Here is a 22,537-nt window from a genome sequence, read left to right as displayed (position 1 = left end):
TTCCGTTAATTTTATATGACTTTCTATTTTGTGTGTGGGAAAAATTCAAAGGAAAGCCACATCAAAGAAATTAGTTTTAAATTGAGTTCTACAAATGGTCAGGTTCATGGTCATTCTTCTGCTGGAGTAAGTTCATGTAGCTCAGCCCCTGTAAATTCTGTCTCCAACACTCTCATTCGCAAGCCTCCACTCCACTGTGGTAAAATGTAGCTATTGGGAGAGGTGATTTCTTGGGTAACGGAAGCCAGTCCCAGGGAGGGCATTGAATGTTGGGACAGAGACCTTGAACTGGACTCTTAACTGGAAGCCCGTGCAGAGGTGTGGGGGGATATGTTAATAGTGACTTGTGTTCTCATTTTGGACCATTGGATTTTTTTTATGGTGTTTTGCTTCATTCCTAGATATCGCTTTTAGTACTGTATTCCAAAGATCTTCAATGCATGGTGCATCATCACCAGGTTTGTGTGTGATTAGAAGTGATGCACTTGTCTAGCCTCTGCAACCAGTAGCATAAAGGACACCAGAAAAAGCCCAAGGCTGTGACTCAATAGAACAACTTGAGAACAAAAGCCCTTCCTTGGCAGGATTGTTATAAGGAGACAGGTTCCTTCGTCCTACCATCGATCTCCTCAGTCTTGCCTTAGTTTAGCTTTAGTCATCTGCTGTTCGCCCAGTTGTGATTTTTAGTTAAACAGCTGTGGTGCTGTTTTGTTTGATATAAAGGAGATATGGAATTTTGGGCTTGTCTGCATACTGCTGGCACTCTAGCCTATGGTGCCTCACCAGTTCTAGTGAATTCATATGAATTTTGACAATTGAGCCTTTTGGGACTCTATAGATGGGTGCTTTGAAGGAAGAGAAGCAATTAATAGAAAAGCTTAAACTTTTTTTAAAAGTTATTTTGACATTCTTAAACTACATTTTTAAAGGTAGAAAGTTAGCAAATGAAAGCATAATGGGCTGCCAGTCTTTAGGGCTTTCCAAGGAAACCCACATGTTTGGGTTCTGTCTTGATGATATTCTGCTAAATTGATCCTCTTTCCCTTCCTATGCTCTCTCAATAAAAAAAAATAATTCTGTGTGTCCAGACTAGGTGGTGGCAATAACTTAATGCAATGTATTTAACCAAATTACATGTGCTTTGTTGCAGATTTTATTTTATGCATCTTAAAGTCACGCAGCTTCCAGGCTCTCCTATTGCCTCACTAACTCAGCTGGCTAGCTAATAGAGGAAGGAAGCTTCTATCGCACACTATGCCGGGGACTATTATAGAAATGAGTTGGCATGAAGTTATTTTAAATAAATTAAAATAACAACATGGTGTCTATCCAATGCTCTTAAAACACCATTAACAATACAAGAATCAGAGGGGTAGCCGTATTAGTCTGGATCTGTAAAAGTGGCAAAGAGTCCTGTGGCATCTTATAGACTAACCGATGAAGTGGGTATTCACCCACGAAAGCTCATGCTCCATTAACAATACAGAATAGCATGTCTGGGCAGTCGTGATTTAAGGGTGCAGCTTCAACTTAATCACATCTCTATCTGAATATTTTGGACCTGGATAACTGTAACTGAAAGAAATTAGCACAAAAACAAACAAATTGTGTAGTTTTTTCACTCTTCCTCCTGTATACTCAGTTTCTCCCTTGATGAAAAATACTGATGTTTGTAGGGTAATTAAGTGTGTAAAGAGGAATATCATTAGCAAATGGTTCTGATTCGCTTATACATTCAGAGAGACTATTGGACTGAGACCGGCAACCAATTCACTGGAACCTAGAATGACATGCAGAGGTTTTTGGTCTCTGAGAGAGCATTCATGGTTTTTTTGTTTGGTTGGTTTTTTTAATGCAAATAGTCAACTGAATTTATTCTACATCCCAAATAGGGAGTAGTGCAGTGCATCAAGGTGGAATGAATTTTCCACAGGACACTTCTCTCCTTACTATGATGATACCACTTTTCTCATCTCCTCTCCTGCCTGTGAACATCACTATTGCCAGCCTCCAAAGATTAAAAATTGTGAGATTGACCACAAAATCATGTGTGCATGTGTTGTCTTTTGATTTTTTTTTAACTCTCTCTGCCTGTCCTGTGTATGTGTAACAATTAGTGTTGCCTTCTCTTCCAAATTTATTAGGTAGGTGATTTTTGACTCTCACTGCAGGAGCTTTCACCCCCTCATCCACCTCTCCTTTGCCAAGAATTAAGTTTGCCCCTGACCAGCCTCCAAATCAGTCCTGCCACCCCACCTCCATCAATTCAGCCTCCCAGCCTCACTGCAGCTCCTCCTGAGGTTTTTCACGTGCATCTCATCCGCCAGGTCTGAAGGGTGCTGCAGCAGGATCCCCTCTCCCCTTCCAGGTTGCGGGGACAGCAGTTCCAGGGGCTCTTCACCCCCTTCTGCCTCTTCGCATGCTTGGTGTTGCAGGGAAAGATCGAGGAGCAGCAGAGGAGCCATGTTCATTGCTTACAGGAGGGTCGGGGAGGGAGTAGATGTACCTTGAACTGCCTTTTCTCCAGCTGACTCCTCTCCTGTGAGAGAATGGCTTCAGGTTACTGTGGGGATGGGGAGAGGGAGAAAAGGAGAGTTCTTCCTACATCAGTCCTAACTGGTAGCTCTGTTCCAGTGGGTGAGAAGTTGGGGGAAACCAGTCAATCAGAGGATGTTTTTACCCTTCCCAGGCTGGGCTCAGAATCATGTTAGGGCCAGAGTTGCTCACATAGTGATGAAATGGACGCTAGCTCCAGCCAGAATCCCAACACTGGTGGAAAAAATCATAAGAGTTGCCAGTACTGGAACACATTGGATGCAAACTCTGTATCTGTTTGCTATTTTGATTAACAATAATTCTTCCTTGGTACTTAGTTAAGAGGAAGAGGTCTGTAAGGTCTTCAGGGTTTAATCGTTACAGAATGAAAAGGAAGCTGAAGTGCAAATAAATAAATAAATGGAACTATCCAGCTCCTGTTTGGCATAAATGGCTCCCTCACTCTACCTTAGAAAAGGAGAACCCTCGCTGACCTGGAATGAGTTAAATTTCTGCACATCTCCATCCCCTTATTTCTCCATGATTGGCATGTTTACTTCATGGAATTTGCACATTACTGTATTTCAGTTTTCCAGATGGAAAAGTCTCTGGTTTTTAAGATATTTTCACCTTTCTGAGCTTTATATTAGAAGGAATGATGGAGGATTCCTGGGCTGTCCCCATGCACATAAGCTGTCTGTTTTGGAGAGCACCCCCTGTGTAGCTGGAGTGGCCACTGATATCCACTACACTTACTTTTTTGTTCAGATTAAACATAAAAAATAATAGCATGTAATGTCTACACTTTGATTGGAAATGTTTACTCACCAGAGGTGCCTTCCACAGCATTACGCATTGCTGCCAGCTGGTCCCGTGAAGGGATGGGCTCCAGGGTTAAAAACAGTTCTTGGCTGTCGGGGATAATGGATCCTTGGCTTGCCTGCCTCACATTCTCCTCCTCCTCCTCATCTTCCTCATCAACAATGTCCTCTTCATTGTTGTGCAAAGCACCCAGGGCTCCTGAGAGGTATCGGCGGAGACTTTTGGGGTAGTAGTGGGGTCACCACTGAGATTCGCATGCAGATCCTCATAAAAGCGGCATGTCTGTGGGGCAGAACCAAAATGACGGTTCACCTCCTTTGTCTTCTGGTACGCTTGCCGAAGCTCCTTTTATTTTCATGCAGCACTGCTGGTGTCCCCTATGCCCTGTGCATTCTTGGCATAGATGTCAGCGTTTCTTCTGTTGGATAGGAGTTCTGCCTCTACAGACTTTTCTCCCCACACAGCAATAAGAACTACCACCTCCTCTGTACTCCATGCTGGAGCTCTTTTGCAGCCTTGGGTCTCCATGATCAGATATGCTGGTGAACTCTCCACACTGATCAAACAGGAAATGAAAATTCAAAAGTTCCCGGGGCATTAACGGGAGCAGCTGTTTCCTGTGTACCTTGCTGACATGCAGTGGAGTTGAAAGTGCTCTCCAGAGAGGTCACAGCGGAGCGCTGTGGGATGACACCTGGAGGCCAATTCATTCAAATAACACAATGCCATGTTTACACTATCCCCATGTCGACCCGTGGCTGTCAAATCAAGCGCTATGCCTCTCATGGAGGTGGAATACAGAAGTCTACTTTACTGGCCACTTAGATCAGCGGAAGGGACTTGGTAGTGTAGATTGACTTAATGCAGCTTATGTCAACCTATGTTTGTAGTGTAGACGAGGCCTGAGAGAGTAGTGTCATCAGCCTGTGATCTGTCCAGTCCCTCCAAAACTGGTTTCAATTGCTCTTGTAAATTTAGAACCTCGCCACGGATTTGTTGTGTGAGATATGCTATGTTTTGATCAAAGTAGTCCACATGCTCAATGCAAATTTCAGTATACAGTTGTTCAGTACAAATGTAGAGAGACAATCTTCCTGAGAACGTCATCAGTCCTTCTTTTTCAATCAACCATGAAACTGATGGTAGTTAAAGAATAATCTGAGCATCTGCAGCATGCTGTAGGACTGTTAGCTGGTGGTGCTGAGAAAATAAAGCCTAAGTAATTCTGAACACTCGTATGTCTGAAGATTAGGTTCATTGGATCTCTATAGTGCTAGACACTGTACAGTCGGAAGCACACAGTTATTTTCATTGTGCAATCAATTTAGTAAGATTTTTACTGTACCTTTCTTTGTGTTCTTCAATGGCATCTTCATGAAGTTAGGCACAATATTGTATACTGTTCTTTTCACACACAATCAGTACCGTTTTGAAGGAATGCAAATTCTCCTATAAGAATGCTTGTAGCTGTTTTTTGATCAATCGTCTTGCATTAATGTGGATGCTATTTCTTTTATTACTTAGCTTGAAAAATCAGGCAGTGGACCTGCAATTTTCAATCTTTCTGAAGGAGTGAATATTGGACAAAGTGCTTTAGTTATTTATTTAAATTGCTCATTTTGTGCCACATTGAAGATGATGCTGTTAGCATAAAAAAAAAAAAAAAAGCTGGAACTTCTTATGAAGTCCAAGTCACTTGCTTTTCAGTTGTGGTTGGGTTTTTTAATGATATGATCAGTCTGATTTTTTTGTCATATTTTGGGTGTCAGATATGACAGACATTGCTACGGAATGAAACTAATCCTGAAGAGCTGCTGGAAGCCTGGAACAGGGAGTTAAATTATTATATTGGTTGTCTTTGATTACAGCAGTGATAGTCAATGTATCTCGCTTGAGGCTCATCAAACATATCCATATTTTGTTCTTCTGCTTTACTAAACAGTTTTGTTATGGCACATTTGATCTTGAATAAGCTGACTTTCTGCACTTAAAATGAGCAAGAGTCCCTTTTAAGCTTGTTACTTAACAACTCTTGACAATTTTTACATTTTACATTGCAAGAATTTTTTTATTGAATACAGTAGAATTCACTTATTTGCAATCTGTTGGTTCTCAGCAAAAAAGTTAATATATATGTACACGTTGCCAGTAAGAGGAAAATAGATTTGCATGGCTGCAGCTGGTGAAGGAAGCAGTAGGGTGTGCTTTCCCTGAATTCAGCCCTGCAGTCCTGCCTGCTACTAGTGGTTGGGATAGCCCTGCAGACTTGGCTGCAGCTGGAAGGGAAGGCTGTGAGCAGGGCAGCAGCACGGTTCGTGGGGCTGCAGCCAAGGAGGGCACATCCCAGCTCTTCCATCCCTGTCTGCAGCCCAGGAAGGACATGCTGGGATTTCCCAAATCCAGGGCCCAAATACAAGAGCAGGATGCAGCCCAGAGAGCACAGAGAGGTACTGTGTAGCCCTCTGGATCCCCAGCATCTGCTCCCCACGGAAAGCCCCAATATCTGGGCTTCAGCCCCCGTCCCTCTGTTGCCCTGCCTGCAGCCTCAGGCAGATTTGTAGGGCTGCAGCCAGGGAAAGCACATCAAAAAGTTGTGAGTTGGATACTGGCAACAGGCACGTGACTTAAGTCCGATTAACATTAGAGTCAGTTAGAAGGGATTGGTTCCCAGCACAATGTTGCTGTTAGCCAGTTGTTAATAATAGGATTATTATTAAGCAGTGTCCACTGTGTAATCAGTTGCTTTTGTTTTACCACTTCCTTCAACTTCAGAGGCGTTAAGTCAGATATATTCATACACTGTTTAGTAATCACTAAACACTAATCTTCGGTTCACTCTGTTGACCAGCAGCTTCCATATTTACTGCAATTAGAATGAGAAACAACCGCGTAGTGAATTCTGCCATATGAAAACTGAAAAATAAAGCCAGCTTGAAATAGAACTATAGTTTCAAGTGCCCTGACCATCTTCCGGAAGCTTATAGATCCTTGCATTTCCTACTCCCCTCTTGTGAACATTCAGTAACAATTGAGTCAACAAACAGGCCATGCCCCTTCTCCAATCACTAGTTCCTCTATCCCTTTTCTCCGTATTTCTTGTTAGTTGTATAACTTTCTCACTGTTTTTAATAAGCATAAGAACAACCCACATGTCATTACCACTTCTCTCTTAACTTTTCAGAATAATTTCAGTCTCTGAATGAAAGCTAGATCCTATTGTTTCTAGTATTAAAAATAAAACATTGAAATACATGTATTAATGCAAATGTTTGAGGTAAGGTTTTGGTGCACTTTTTTAATGAATCTTCCCAACTCACTAGGGTACCCCCTCCACACAAAATAAGAGAAAATCCTAATAAAAACCTTGGGGGTGCAAAACAAGTGGGTTGTTCATTTACAGAACAATTCTGTTTGTTTGTTTTGTTTTTCACAACCCTGTACAGCAGCTGAGTAAATTCTGCAGACTCATTATGGTAGTTGTGGGTTGTGGACTTCACCAGCATATTGGGGGGGGGGGAGGCATGTGGCTGTCTGTCCCTCTAAGCAAAGGGACCAGCTAAGCTTTGAGAGAAAGCTTAGGCTGAAGTTTTTTGTGGTGTTGCTGCTTCAACCACCAATAAAGCTGAACCCCGCTATTGGAATAAGTTTGGACTATGTACTCCATTTCTCACACTGCCATATATCAGTTTGGGTACTGTGCCAGAAGAAAAATGAGGAGTAAATGTCATGGACCTTAATTGATAGTCTAGGAGAATAATAGGATCATATTGAGGAGGTCATCTAGTCCAGATGAACAACAGTAAATGCAGGTCAAGCAGAGAGTGCCCTACTCTAGTCTAGGAATATGGTCCATATTCTGGTTCCTATCGAGAGTTCATATATCGAAAGCATGAGTGAATATGGTCTTCGTCTCAGATTTCCCTCTTTCTAAGTGTATGTCTGCACTGCAATCAGAGGTGTAATTGCAGCTTGGGTAGACAGGCATACCCGTGCCAGCCTTTTCCATATCTATACTGCTAAAAACAGCAGTGGTAGATATGCTGGCACAAGCTTCTTGGTGTGCTTGTATAGCTCACGTTTGACCCTGGATATGTACTTCCATTGCTAGTCCACTCTGAAGCTCATGCCACTGCATCTGTGCAGCTATTTTTAATAGTGCTGATACGTCTACTCAGGCTGCATTTGCACCTTGGATGCTGCGTAGACACCCTAACGTGCTTCTGTCTAAAGTTGTTGAAAGGAGAGGGTGAATGTGACTTCTTGTTTTGCTTTTACTCTTGAGTAAAGTGTCCTGCAAGTTCTAATGGAATTGCTCTTTTCTCTGGCCAGGTAGGGTGAAGACAGCATAACTGTTTCTTTCACTGAATTGTGAAACCCTGTTTAATCTTCAAACTGGCGATGTCAAGGGTGCCGAGTCCTCCTCCTCCGGCAGAAATGTCGAGTGGACCTGTAGCAGAAAGCTGGTGCTACACTCAGGTAAATTCACAGTGTGCTCAGATGGTCGGAGTTTACTAAGATTACACCATACAAAAAGAAGCTTGGTGATCTCAACAAATTTAGAGCCCAGGTTTTCAGAGGTATAAGTCTAATTACCAACTAACTAAACCAATGCAACTAGGACTACATCAGATTTTAGTTACAAATATATTTAGACTGCTCCGTCTCTAAACTCACTGGTTTTTTTCTTGTGAATCTGCCTATGAATGGAAGCAGCATGGGCTGAGTCAGGTCAGAGGGTGCAGAGGGAAGCTAATGTCACTCTATCTCCTTCCTTCCTTCCTGTCTCACTTTTATGGAACTTCCTGAGATAGACTGAAAAAGTACTGATGGTCCATTTTGGACATGCAACTATTATAGAACTAGATTTGTTTGTATGTTTCCCTTGGGTTACTTTTCACACGCACGAGAGGAAGTCAAGTGCCTTGGCAGAACCCTCCATAGGTTGCTGTGTAGTGCAGTCATGGGCATGGGCAGATCTTAATGCTGTCCTTTGATTAGTAACATAGTGATGAGGTTATTTCAGTTCTTCCCCTCTACTTGCTCATTGTGCACAGTCATGACTCTGAACTGCTTTCTTGTTTTGAATCTTCAGATTAAGGTGGTAAAGTTTTCGTACATGTGGACCATAAACAATTTCAGCTTCTGCCGGGAGGAAATGGGTGAGGTCATCAAAAGTTCAACCTTTTCATCAGGAGCCAATGATAAACTGAAATGGTAAGAAAGATAGCAGAAGATACTCACCCAACATATCCAAACTGGAGAGAGAAGTTAATGCCCTTAGCACACTGAGATACATCAAACATATCTAAACTGCAGAGAGGTCCCGGTTCCCATGGGCACACGCAACATACACTCAGGGAAAATAGAGTGTTGCCTTGGTACAGTGTTTGGGTGCATACAACATAGACAGCAGGATCTGTCTCTGTAGTTTAGGGTCTTTATACTTTGCTAATGGAGACCGTTAATAAGCACGTAGCCCTTTCATGATTTTGAATTGATTGTCTTGTAGACAGATTCATATTTCTGGATCTACCTAAGTGCCCATATAGGATATGTAATCTAGAAGAAACATCACAGTGTTCTTGTTTTGTTTATCTTAGTCAATGATCAGCATAGCAGAACTTGTTTGCTGTACACTTTATTGTGTAAACTTTATAATACTCTTCCATTGAAAGCTGTGAATGCCTTGCCAGAAAACTGTTCCTAACATCTTATGCAGATGTCTATTTCTACAGGTGTTTGCGTGTGAACCCTAAGGGCTTAGATGAAGAAAGTAAAGATTACCTGTCCCTTTACCTATTATTGGTTAGCTGTCCAAAGAGTGAAGTTCGTGCAAAGTTCAAATTCTCCATCCTCAATGCTAAAGGAGAAGAAACAAAAGCAATGGGTATGTGTAGCTCTTATCTGTTTGGGTCATTTACTTGTGTTCTATGTTTGTTCATGCTAACAGCGCTAGCATTTGTTTGAATCAACAAATCTGTCTTTCAGAGAGCCAGCGAGCATATCGATTTGTACAGGGCAAGGACTGGGGATTCAAGAAGTTCATTAGAAGAGACTTTCTCTTGGATGAGGCCAATGGACTTCTTCCAGATGACAAACTCACCCTCTTCTGTGAGGCAAGTCTCTCTGTTGGGCTGAATTGCTAGCAATTCTATTGGCTTCAGATACTCATAACTCTGTTTCAGGATTGGTTTTTAAGGAGTTACAGATGGAGCCCCTGTGAGGGAGGAGTGTTGGCTATGTTTGCAGTGCTGTATGGATTTTTTTTTTTTTTTTTTTTTAATTTGTGACTGACTACAATATTGCCACTTCATTTATTTTCGGTTGCTTTGTTTCTGAGGTCACCTGCAGAGGTAAAGGACAACAACCAAACACATTCAGATGCTCCTTGTCATTCCAGTTCTGGTTCTATATCAACAACACATCATTTGACACTCACTGGACTAGTATCAACTTGGGTTTATTTTTTTGGTTCCAAATACTTGATAATGTAAGCGGGTCCATGAAGAAATTTGGTAATGGAGCAGATGTAATCTGAAGAAGATTCCTAAACTTACCCAACATACATCACTCTTACAATAGGAAAGGTTTCTTTATAGCAGTGTGCAGTTTTTGGTTTTTGATTGTTAAATATATACCTTGCTTGCTGAGAACTTTGTAGAGGAGACTAAGGGTGTCATAGAGTAAAACCTCGGATACCCGTCTGAGTCAAAGGGAGAACTTCAGCTAATGACAGATTATTGCCCAGTTTGGTGGGAAAATGTTTCAACTGGCTAACTATGCAGGAATAATATTCTGAAGGGCTGTCAGTATGAGACGAATCCAGTGTTCAAACTGACCAGAGATGCCCCTTGTGAGTTAGAGTGCATTTGAAATAAAAACTGCAATTGTTTGGGACTGTAGCGGAGCAAGAACTGCACACAAATATCTTGAAATTGAAAGATATAGATATCCCTTTTGGAGTTCAAGAACAAGCCACATGGATAGTATGTACCTCTGAGGAAGGCACAGCAGTGATAATTTGTGTAAACTGTCAGGAACGCATTGAATAGCTCCTATACTGATCATGAATGGCTTGAAATTTTGCTTTATGTGCAAAAAGGCAGACTCTTCCAGAGCCTTTGCTTGCAGCACCAAACAAGTAATCTTTTGCTATTGACCTGGCTCATGAGAAATATTTTTTTGAGAAATGAAGGATTTCCAAAAGTGTTATGAAGACCCCTCTCAAAAGAGTACATTTAGGGAGGGTCTCTTTAAAAGTGCTCAGTGTTGTCCTAGTTCCAAACATTTTACCGTTAACTTCAGTTGGAGCATTAACTTGAATGGGAGCAAACTTTAAGCTAATACTGAGAGCATTAGAAAATCCTACTTCTAGTATATTACACAATCTGTATTGTTTTTGCTCAGTGAGATTTTCAAAAGTGCCTCACTGATTTAGGAACACAACTTTCATGGACTTTCAATGGAACTTCTGCTTTTTAAGTCACCAAGGTACTTCTGAAAATCCCAGCCTCAGTGTTGTGCATCTAGGAGTATCTCTGATAAGAAATGGGCATTCCAATTATTCACTAGTGAGATTTAGAAAAGGGTTTCTCTCTTAGTTTTCTAAGTGTGTTCTAGCCTCCCTGAGTAGAAGAATTTTCAAGTGGGTTCTCTATCCTCTAGTTTCCTGTGGACAGTATCTTATCTACAGCTATTTGGAGGCCTCCAAAGCACTGTAGAGCCGTAAACCAAAAATTTCAGACCAGGATACTTAAAGTTAGGAGTCTAAATGCAGTTATATAGTTTAATTTAGCGTCCAGGTCTGAAAATGTTGGTCTTTAATCTAGTTCTTAAAGCGTCTCTCTTTGAGCCCCTGCATTCTGTTCCTCTTCATCCTTTACTAGAAATTAGTGTTCCTGGTACCTATGGACCTTTGCCAGAAGGCAGGGACAGCTAGCCCCCCTTTTCTGTGTATCATGGACGTGATTTTTCATGAGGGTAAAGTCTTCGCTTTTGCTGCAGCAGCCTCCTGAACCAAAAAAGGAAAGGCTTCAATTACTGTTGTACAGGGTGGCTATTTTCCTCTGCATATTTTCTTCCAACATCATAGGCTGTATCTGTTTGCCTCAGCAGACACCTTGTTTAAGAGACTTACTCAATCAGTTATGTGCTAACTGTTGAGCCATTCCTGTCATGGTTGGGATCCATGCTTTAATTTTTGTGGTAATATTTTTATGTTTAGGAAAATGTTTTGGATGGGGCCTGTGTAGCTTTAACAATTTTTGTTTCTCTTTCCTTTAATTATTATGAATGACTCTGAATTGCCATGAATGACAATGAATAGTCAGTGGGGCAGGGAAAGAGAATGAGTGTGACTTTATAGGCTGGTAGTTAAGGCACTCACCAAGGATGTGGGAGATCCAACTTCAAGTTCCTGCTTCCGTTACTATGTAATTAATTCTAAAAAGTGGAACAGCTTCAAGAGGAGAGATGGAGAAAGACCCACACCAGAATATCCCATAGCTGGTGGCTCAGACATTGTCCTACAATGTGAGAGATCCAATTTCAAATCCCTTCTCCATTAGGCAGAGTGAGGAATTGAACTCAGGTTTCCCATGTCCCAGGAGAGTGCCCCAACCACTGGGCTAAAAATGGTAAGGAGGGCACCACCAGCAGCTCCTCCTCCTCTTCCTGTTCTGTGAATCATAGGGTTAGAATGGACCACGAGAGTCATTTAGTCTAACACCCTGCCAAGATGCAGGATTTGTTATGTGTAAACCATCCAAGACTTTTTGAAAACTTCCAGGGAAGAAGCTTCTACAACCTCCCTAGGCAGTCTGTTCCATTGTCCTACTGTTTTACAGTTAGGAAGTTTTTTCCTGAAATTTAATCTAAATCTGCTGTGCTATAATTTGAACCCATTGTCTCTTGTGCTACCTTCTGTGGCAAAAGAGAACAACTTTTCTCCATCTTTTTTTATGGCAGCCTTTCAAATATCTGAAGACTGCTATCATATCCCCCCTTAATCTCCTCTTTTCCAAACCGAACATACCCAGTTCCTTCGGCGTTTGCTCACATGGCTTGCGTTCAGTCCCTTTGATCTTCTTTGTTGCTTGCCTCTGGATCCTTACCAGTTTCTCTGTACCCTTTCTATACTTGGTGACTAAAACTTGTTTTCAGTTTGACAGAACTGAAACTTTTTTTTGAATAGCCAGCGAACCAAAATATCATTATTTGCCCAGCTGTCATTTCATATCCTTAAGCCAAGTGTCTGCATTACCCAAGAGCAAAAGAGAATTTGTTCCTGGTCTCGCATGGCAACCTTTCTTCCTGTTATCTGTTCCATGATTTGTTCTGCCTGTCCGTCTATATTCATTGTGCAGGAGGAGAAGCTTAAGTTTATAGGTTGCTGATGTTGGAGGGGAAGGGAATGTAATTTGTAAGCTTAAAGGTGTTGAGAAGGAACTTTTGCTGACTTTTGCTGATGCTGTAAGTTTCTTACCACATAAACAGGTGTGCCATATGCTCTTCTAACACTTCTCTGCTGGCCACAGGTGCTGAGCGCTATTGCTTGCAGCTGTGCTTTCATTCAGCAAGAATGTTTCCCATCCAGAAGCTCTCTAAGGAATTAGGAACACTTGGTGTTGAGAGACTATTGCGTGGGGGTTGTCAGTGGTATGTAGGGTTTGGAGGGGGGCGGTTGTGGAGGCTGAAGGAGGAGGTTACGGGCCAGTTCTCTGTAGACCAGAAGATTGCTTAATTGTCTCTCTCTAAGCAGCACCTTCTCTGATTTGTTAGCTTTTCTAAAAAGTCTCCGCTCCTTTGTTCATCTCTAACTTTGACCCTTGATATCAAGTTGTTGAGAATGCAGTTGGGGAGGAGAATAATGGTCCTTGCCTAGCATTTTCAATTCACACCCCACTTGCTCATCAATTTGGAGATTCTCTGGACTGTCTGTGCAAGTGGTGTTTCACTCTCCATCTCCTGACTGACTGCATTACCTTTTGCTGTTAAATCGCTCTCTAATTCCAGGAAAATAACTGTCTACAGAGGATCGATACTTGCAGCCTGGAGAGAGTGGATGGTTTAGCCTTTCCTTGATTAGTCCTTTTGGTTATTCTTGCCAGATAACTTATTTTATTCATTTCAGGAACGAATTCAGTATGCAGATATCTGGAAAATCTTATTTGGCTGATTCAAAGTCAGAATTCTGGACCCTCAGTATTCTTGACTGAGCTCAGATTTGGAATTCCTCTTAGATGAGTCTGAAAAGGGCCTAGGTCATAGCTCTTTGAGTTCAAGTCACTGTTCTGGAAGTCCTCTTTTTAACAGGTCAAGAAGACGGTATAGTTCATGTACTCAGGTGTCTGCTGCTTCCTGAAAGCTGTCAAGAAACTGAGTCCAGCCATCAGATCCTGTAGCCCTTAATTTGGACCTAAAGCATCGATGAAACTTGTGTTTTGAGTTATCTGGGAAGGTCTTCCTCTATTTCCTTAAAGCTGGTTCCTTGAGTCTATAATGCTTGTTAGGATGATAGAAGAATTGAGGGCCGCCTTTTTTTTTACAGAACCTTGTCAAGGAAAGACTGGAAAAGGTTTATTAAGACATCTCCCACATTCACTCCAAAAACTTAATCTCTTTCTTCTTTAATCAAGAAGCTTCCCTTCTTTGAGGTCCATCTTCACTTGTCAAATACTGTTAGGATTCTGAAATTTAACTTGGACAGGACAGAACAAGTACAACAGCAGCCATCCAAGTTTCACTTCTGCTGCCCCTATCAGTGTTCCTCAGTTTTATAGGTGGCTTTTCAGTGTGGGCATATATCTAGTTCCACTATGTTTCATTTGGGAGATGAGGGTTTCATCTCTCAATCTCCCTTCACTTGTCCTGGAACGTGAAACCTGTTGTAGACAAATTTAACACTCTGCTTCTTTTCAGGTGAGTGTGGTACAGGACTCGGTCAATATCTCTGGCCAGAACACCATGAACATGGTGAAGGTACCTGAGTGCCGTTTGGCGGATGAGTTAGGAGGACTCTGGGAGAATTCTCGCTTCACAGACTGCTGTCTGTGTGTTGCAGGCCAGGAGTTCCAGGCTCACAAAGCCATACTGGCAGGTCGGTATTGACTTGTGCAGGTCTTAGCAGCATGGGAGACAGCAGCATCATGGCAGATGGAGTGCTCTCATAATAAGTCTTTGAGTTACTTCTTCTTTTAGGAAAATGCTCCAGGAAAGAGCAGCAAAAGGTGCCTCTGATCCCTGCCAACTATAGTTCTATAGCAAAAGATCCTGCTTTGACAATGGCAGCTAATTTACTGCCATAATGTGGCTGGGGGTGGGGGGGGGGGGGTTTCCTCCCCTTTAATGGAATTGTCTGCTTCCTCACTAGATGAGAATAGTGAGGAGGGATGTTTGTGATTGACACAGTATTGTGTCCCCCCAAAGCAGCTGTGGAGGGAGGTTACCAGCTTTTTCTGAAGCATCTTTGCTTAGGTCCATGAACTGTATTTGACTGCAATAGATCTCTGCATTTGCTCTTCAGCCTTGTTTTGAGGGCCACAGGAAATCCTAAATTACACATTTTAAAGTTACATTGACACTGGGTCACCAAAAGAGTTTATAGGTGTAGTAGTATTTTGAGTTTGTGACTGCTGCTATCTTGTAATATTTCCTGTCTTAATACCAAGGAAATTGGGTAGGGAAAGCTATTGGGTATTACCCCTTCTCCCCTAGAGGTGCTGAAGGTTATATCTCTCTAGTATTTTAATTATATTTGTTTTATTTCCTCCCACCCCCCCACAGCACGTTCCCCAGTTTTCAGTGCCATGTTTGAACATGAGATGGAAGAAAGTAAAAAGGTCAGTGTCTAAAGAGAGAAGGAGCTTTCCAAGCTGGACGAATAGATCTCAGGTCAATTCTTAATATCCTTGATTACTTGATAATGCCAGGTAGTAGCTGATGTAACTCACAAGTGCAAATTTTTGAACGTTTTGGGGTTTTTTTCATATTGGATACAGGAGTCTGTTTTAACTGCCCTGGCGGGAGGAATGAGATAGTTGTGATCTTTGTTACACTTGAGAAAGAGTGTGCGGTAGGATAGGGACAATTAGAGGCTATTAAATAAAACAGAATCTTTTTTACTCCCTCTACACACTTTTGTGAGTGGTACATGTTGCTAAAGAGTTCTCTGTATAAATACTTTCAAAATTTAGAAAACTCTAGTGTAGAGAGATCTGTTTTCTAGCATTGTGCCAGGATCTTAATAATCTTTATTCTCCTGCAACAGAATCGGGTTGAAATCAATGATGTGGAACCTGAAGTTTTTAAGGAAATGATGTGCTTTATTTACACTGGGAAGGCACCAAACCTCGATAAAATGGCTGACGATTTGCTGGCAGCTGCTGACAAGGTACAGTTGGGATTTGTGGTGGTTTGGGGGATTGGCAATGACACATGCCTTGTTTTACATGGCGAGCCTTGGAGATTATGGCATTGATATTTTCACAGAGATCCTTGAACTGTACTAAGGGAGTGTTGGGTGAGGTTAAATGAGCATGTGTGCACACGTGCCCTCATGCGCATGTGTTTCTTGCTGAAACATACTGTTGAACTGCTCCTGTTAACTGGACGTAGGCTTATATACCGTAGGAAAAATGATAGAAATACAAAATGTAACTCGTAAGAGGAATTAATGCAAACCATTCTGTCCTCAGTTCAAGTAGTGAGAGGAGATAGAGCACCTCTGTTCTATTAAATTCATGATGGTCATAAATATTTGTCACAAGTGCTCATTTGAAAAACTGCCCTAGAACTCAGGGTTTATCTCTGTTCTTCATAGTCTAGCATATGAGCTGGGGATGAGGTAGGAGGAAAGTTCAGAGTGGAACCAGAACTGAGTGGCCAGGGCATTGAATCTCAAAAGTAGCATTCTCTTTTGCCAGACAGGGATCATAGTCTTAGTCTTTGCTTTTCCCTCTGGGCTGGTTGGTAGTAGCAGCTTCCAGCAAGGATGCCCTGAACATAAGGGAGATGGAGAATGATGTTTGCAGTTTGAGGAGAAATGGATCCACTGGAGGAAGCTTCTTGCTTTAACCCTGCTGTGACTTTGCAGGGCTAATGCAGGGAGGTATTGGGGATATTCTGGCTAGAGGGCTGGTGGTAGTCCTTGTCTGGCAAGAGCACTGCAGTGGCCTAGCCTGCCAGCCTCTGTCCACCTCCCTTTGGAGCACCAAGGACAGAAGATGCGTTGCTGGCCTATGTGTCATATTTACTGGTGGAAATCCTTAATCTATAACCAGAATTTTTATTTCCTTTCTTTTGCTTTTAAAAGTGAACTTAGGGCTGGTGAAAGGTGCCAGTTTGACAGCACTGGAGACTAAAGTCCTCTATTTATCCACCAAACAGGTTCAGCACGGGTAGCAGCAGTGCAAGATTCTCCACACTGCCCTGCCACTGTGCCTCAACTCTGACCTGGAGGGACCACCTCTAGGGGTGAGAGCGTAGTTCAGTCTCCATGCTTCTTCAGTCCTTGGATTCTCTTGTGGGTGCCAATTAGCATGGTGGATTTTAAGATGTGGATGCATGTAACTTTGTTCCACACAAACCACCATGCAGCCATCAAATAGTAACCACTTCCCGTCACTACTGACCAGGGCCTAATTGAAACTGGTGATGTGGAAGTGAAATGCTCCATATGGGGGCTTCATAACGGCATAACTAGAATTAAAATGGGGAGTAATACAAGCAGATCCTTGGGCACAGTATAACCATTGCCATGTGTTTTATTCTGTATTTTAAATAGTATTGATTGAAGGCTCGGATACCATCTTTAACTGAGGCAAGAGTAAATAAACAGCAGAAGTATATTAAGAGCAGAGAGTCAGCTTTAAGTTTGAATTTCTTGCCTTTTAATATAGCTTTTCCCTTTAAAGTCCTCGTGTGTCTTTTTAAAAGCAGAAACGGAATCTTTCATGAAAGCATATAAAACATCTAATATTTGCCCAAGAGACCTGAAACAGCTTCTTCTGAACTCTTCCAGTCTCTTGGGAGAAAATAGGTAATTAGGCCCAAAACAAAACAAAACACGTCTTCTAAACCCAGGAGACACTATTTCAGTCTCTTGGGGAAGGCCGCTATTAGGCAGGTTTTTCAAAAGTGTAATTAAGAAAGAGAGAAAAAAACTTTGTACCTGAAAGACCAGGATGTCTACTTTTTGTCCACTTACATCATTGAGAGCTGTTATTCGTAGTGAAAATCCATATGAAAATTGTATGTGGGGAAAGAAATGTATTCAATATCCATAGAAAATAATTTTAAGCTTCTATTAACACAGACAATAATATGGAATAACTGCTTGCAAACCGTCCTCCTTGCTCCCTTGTTGAAACTCTTTCAGTTAGAATTTACTAGCTTAATTTGTATATTTCCCTTTCTCACACAGAGGTCAAACTATTAAACAGACTTGCCATCCTCCCTTAGATTCTTGGGCAGGGGAAAACTATCCTTGCTGTTAGTGCCATGGTTCAAGCTGAAAGGACCATTATTACTAAGTTTTTTATAAATGAAAAATGTCTTGTCTTATATGAAGCCATTGATTTTAACCTTAACTATAATGGAATAAAGTGCACCAGAATGTCTAAAAATTAGTTTTACACAATACCTTTCATACTGTGAGCATCGAAAATGAGGTAGACGCCAGCACTATAGTGACTGTAGGTAAACTAAGCAGTCCTTATGAGTCTGGAAGTAGTTCATACACAATCTCTCTCATATTAATGAGGATCTGCCATTAATACAGCTCATCCCAAAGGGATTCCAAAAAACACTATAAATTATACACAAGGATCATTGTATCCACCACTGAAGTGTAGTTACCTCTCAGATGAAAAGCAGCAGCTCTTTAACAACACTCAATAATGATACTCGTCATTTTAAGACAAGAAGTGAGGAAACCTTATCATGTTTAAGTATTAGGAGAATTTATGTAGTCTGAATGTAACCACGCAAGTTAGAATTTGGTCAGAATCCGGGGATTGCTGGCCTTATACTTGTGAAGGGCATCGTGAGATTCATAATGAATCAGGACCTCAGTTTTGTTTCATCCAAAAGACATCCACTCCAGAGTCAGATCACACAGGCCAAGATTTTCAAAAGTGACTTGTGATTCTAGGTGCCTCAACTTTTTGGTGCCCAACTGAAAGACTTTTTTAAAGTCTTATTTTAAGAGGCTGGATGTTCAGCACTTTCTAAAAATCAGATCCTTTTAAGCTGTCAAGTTCAGCACTCCAGATCACTGGCTGCTTTTCAAAACCTGGATCATAGTGCCTACAGATGGTTTCAGTACAGATTCAGGTGCTGCAGGAAGAGGTGTGTGAGACTGACAGCTGCTCTTCTTCTCCTTAGTGTTCCCTTTCAGTTTCTTATCGGACTACTGACCTGGCCCTACTGAGACTGTTGCAACACAGGATGACTAGAAACTGCGTGAGAAACACAAGTTAGAGTAGGGCTTTTGCCCAGGCTTTTCGGACGTTCTATGATGCTTGGATTATCAAAGGAAACCGGTAGAAAGGGCCTCTGTTTAACATCTTAATAATATAAAAGTAGTACTCTGTGTTTGAGCAAGCTTCATCTTGACTTGCAGAGCATTAATGACAAAGAAACGGAGTGAAAACTGGAACATAAGAACACCTGTGGAGCATTTACCATAGCATAGATTTGTCCACTGAACAAGAACCATATGTGTAACAATAGAGTAAGAGAAGCACTAGATTTCAGTAGTATGTGGTGTGCAATATCTGAGCTAATTGGAGTTTAAAATGAGAGTTCCAGGTCATCCTTAAGCATGACAACGACGCCTGTAATGCTGTAACACAAGAAGGCTGGGATAAGAGTTATGATGGGTATGATGCCTGTCCATTCCTCTGCTCAGGGTGGGCACATAATTACTGTATTCTTTTGCTGGTCAGAAGCCTCTTACGAATACAGATTGTGTGTGTGTAACAAAGTGGAGAGGTCTGTGCAGCATGATAGCGTAGTCTTTGTTACTGAAGGGAGAAGCAACATGAATAGAGCTTCAGTTCAGATCAAATTAGGCTTTCTCCATTGTAACCATAAATTGGCTTCTTTTTTGCAGTATGCTCTGGAACGCTTGAAGGTGATGTGCGAGGATGCACTGTGCAGTAACCTATCAGTGGAAAATGCAGCTGAGATTCTCATCCTGGCTGATCTACACAGTGCTGATCAGCTAAAAACTCAAGCTGTGGACTTCATTAACTAGTAAGTTTGCTCCAGTCTGAGCCTTGGAGCAAGAATGAAACAAATTTGGAGGAGAAAACAAACCACTGAATTTACTCCAGTCCTCTTGTGACTAATAAACCCAGAGGATGGGAGTAGTGATCTTCTTTAACCTTATAGGTCTGTAGTACCCAAATACAAACATAAATTAGTCTGGCATCATAGAAAATACCATTAGTTCTAAGGATGAATTAATGAGTTATCTCTGGGTCAGTTCAGGAGGGGAGTTCTGTAGACTATTGAACTGTCTTGCCATTTCTGTGTTGTTGAGAACTTTTAAAATGTAAAATACCACTAGAGGGAGAGATCAGTCATTAATATTTGTAAATGTTAATATAGCAGATATTTTCCTAAGTACAATTGACTATATATATCAATGTTTGAAATCTTTTGTGGGGCTAGTTTATAGTTGTCTTGTCTCCCACCTATATGGTATATGTGGAGAAATCGTATCTCTTGTCATGAATGGGGGCTAAAAGAGGGATACATTGTGTCTTTCTGGCCTTGGAACATTCATGTTTGGATCATTAAATCTTACCATGCTGAAGGACAGTGCAAAGCAAAAACTAGACCAGCAGGACCAAAACTTGTGAACATACTGTAAGTGATATAACGTGCACTAAACAAGAGAGATTCCAACAAGAGAGAGAACTTCCTCAGGGCATGTGAAAAGAATCTGTTTTAATATTGTTTACCCAGCAAAATCAATAACTCCAGATTTTTAATGTTCTGTTTTCTTTCTAGTCATGCTTCTGATGTCATGGAGACCTCAGGCTGGAAGTCCATGGTGGTATCGCATCCCCATTTGGTGGCTGAGGCATATCGCTCTTTGGCCTCTGCACAGTGTCCCTTCCTGGGACCACCACGTAAGCGACTGAAGCAATCCTAAGGCCGTGCCTGTTACATGACTCCATGTTTTTCCGGAAGCAGCAGCAGCCATTACTGCTCTGACCTTGACCACCAAGTAGACAGCGCAATCTGAGGAGCTTTTACTCTGTTGTGGGGGGAAAGACTGCTTCGTGACACCCAGACTTTTCAAAACAGCACCAAGTAACTTGGGGAGAGGGGGGAGGGTGGGCCTGGGGCTCAGGGGCTGTTCAACCTAACGAATCCCTGTCGCTGCATCGTCTGTGTGTTCCCTTCAACTTGGCTAAGTCAATAACTACGGGGTTCTGTTTAAGCATCGGCCCACTCAGACTATCCCAGTAGTGGTACTGGTGGGAAATAATGTCTCTGTGTCTGACAGCACAGAACAGATCGTCAGACACCTGGAGCAAAGAAGACATTTTAGTTTTGGAGAGAGTAGGAAAAGAAGAGAATTTCCAATGAGGTTCCGAAGAGGAAGTACATGGTGGGAGCTCCAGTAGTATTTATATAAAAGAATTTAAGTCCTTCCAGCTGTGCTAAAAACAGGACATTTGTGTAACTCCTTAATGCCATTCAGCAACAAGATGATCAGTTTCTCTGTTAGTAGCACTTGTATGTTGATTGCAAAAAAAGAAAAAACTTTTTACTAAATGACAAGTTGAAATGAAAAGAGACAGCAAAAGGCTGTGTGCTGAGGAGGATGTGAATAGACTAAAGGCAGCCTTTGCAAATCTACATTGGCTTTCCAGGACCGGCAAATCCTTGATCTGAAGTGTGCTGTTTGACAAGGACAGTGGTTACCTGTTTTTAGATATTGTGGGAAATGTTTTTGGCATTTTTCCCTGCTTTATTTTTTCCCCCTTTTTTAAAAAAAAGAGGAAAAGTTTTATTGTTGATGAATGCTGCGTCAAAGGTTCCTATCCTGAGTTGCTAAATGGTTCTTATCAATTGTTTGTACCTGACTTGCTGACTGTCTAGGAGCCAGTCCTGTTCCTTTCTATTAGTCACTCTTCTTACAGGGAAGAAGTTCCAAAATAGCTGGTAATTTTTTTTTTCTTTTTGAAAATATAAATAATTAGTATTTTGTACTGTGTGGTATCTTTTCTTTTTGTCTTTCTTGTTCCCTCTATTTTTAGACTCCTCCCAGTTGAAAACCAATTCCCAAAGGGTTCAGTTTCAGTCTGCTATAGGGTATATACTGACACGCCATTCCCAGAATCCAAATGGGATTTATTAAGGGAGGTTGTTCACAGAGCTGCAATGCCAAATTACATTTTATTCCTCTTAGCAGGTATTGCCAAAATACCTGAGAACATTTTGTTTTAATACTAGGTGCATGAAGTTGATCCCTAACCTTACCTGGGTCTGTATTTATATATAAATATGGGAAGGGTGCGTAGTTGTTCAACTGGTTAATAACAGCAGTATGAAAGGCTGGATGGCTGAATGCGGGGGAGAGAGGCCATCTGTTTGGGCCATCATTAGGTCCAGATATCCAGGGAGATTAAATTGAAGCACACTGCTTCAGGATGGTGGGAAACTGTTCTGGCTTCAAGATGTCCAGACAGGGCATGTACTATAGAGAACAATTTAGCTTTGTCTGGGAAATGGATTAGATGACTTTGTTTCTAATTTCTGATTCTATTATTCCCTTTCTCCCCACTGCTCCAGCTTTGTAAGAGCTGCGAACTGGCATCCCCAAGTTATAACTAGATTCTAACTTTAAAAGTTTGCTGCCAGTTAATTGAGAGGCGTAAAGCTGACTAATTATTCTACGGAAGCTTTGTTTACTGAAAAGTTAAAACCACAAAGCTTTCAACCCGTTGGAATAGCATGACCAACTGTTCTGGGAGTCTCCCTGGCTCTGCCTTTCCTGGGGATTCAGACATGCCTACAAGAAAGTAAATGGGTCTTGGCATGACTTGTCCCACCCCTTCTTTGGGGAGGTACTTACTGGAAAGCAAATACAGATTTGGCAGTCTCTTTCCCAGAGGGATGGAGATATACCTTTAGGAAAGTAATCAGTTCTGGGACTTGT

At 41.6% G+C, this 22,537-nt stretch overlaps 1 protein-coding gene across 9 annotated transcripts in view; it reads left to right on the top strand.

Annotated features, from left to right (window-relative positions):
• Window positions 1-21,588, top strand: part of SPOP (speckle type BTB/POZ protein) — a 33,504-nt gene extending 11,916 nt beyond the window's left edge. For 6 of the 9 annotated variants that reach the window (XM_030541496.1, XM_030541492.1, XM_030541500.1 and 3 more), the window contains 9 exons: window positions 7,687-7,833; window positions 8,450-8,571; window positions 9,093-9,244; window positions 9,346-9,473; window positions 14,278-14,455; window positions 15,142-15,197; window positions 15,626-15,748; window positions 19,472-19,614; window positions 20,377-21,588. In XM_030541496.1, coding sequence (XP_030397356.1) covers window positions 7,756-7,833; window positions 8,450-8,571; window positions 9,093-9,244; window positions 9,346-9,473; window positions 14,278-14,455; window positions 15,142-15,197; window positions 15,626-15,748; window positions 19,472-19,614; window positions 20,377-20,521 — 1,125 coding nt within the window. In that variant the 5' untranslated portion in view covers window positions 7,687-7,755 and the 3' untranslated portion in view covers window positions 20,522-21,588. The remainder of the gene's footprint in view (window positions 1-7,686; window positions 7,834-8,449; window positions 8,572-9,092; window positions 9,245-9,345; window positions 9,474-14,277; window positions 14,456-15,141; window positions 15,198-15,625; window positions 15,749-19,471; window positions 19,615-20,376) is intronic. The other 3 variants (XM_030541498.1, XM_030541493.1, XM_030541497.1) reach the window with 1 other exon arrangement.
• The last annotated feature ends 949 nt before the right edge of the window (window positions 21,589-22,537 follow it).

Source organism: Gopherus evgoodei, chromosome 23 (assembly GCF_007399415.2).
Source record: "Gopherus evgoodei ecotype Sinaloan lineage chromosome 23, rGopEvg1_v1.p, whole genome shotgun sequence".
NCBI lineage: Eukaryota > Metazoa > Chordata > Testudines > Testudinidae > Gopherus > Gopherus evgoodei.
This window is presented reverse-complemented; position numbering and strand designations above follow the sequence as displayed.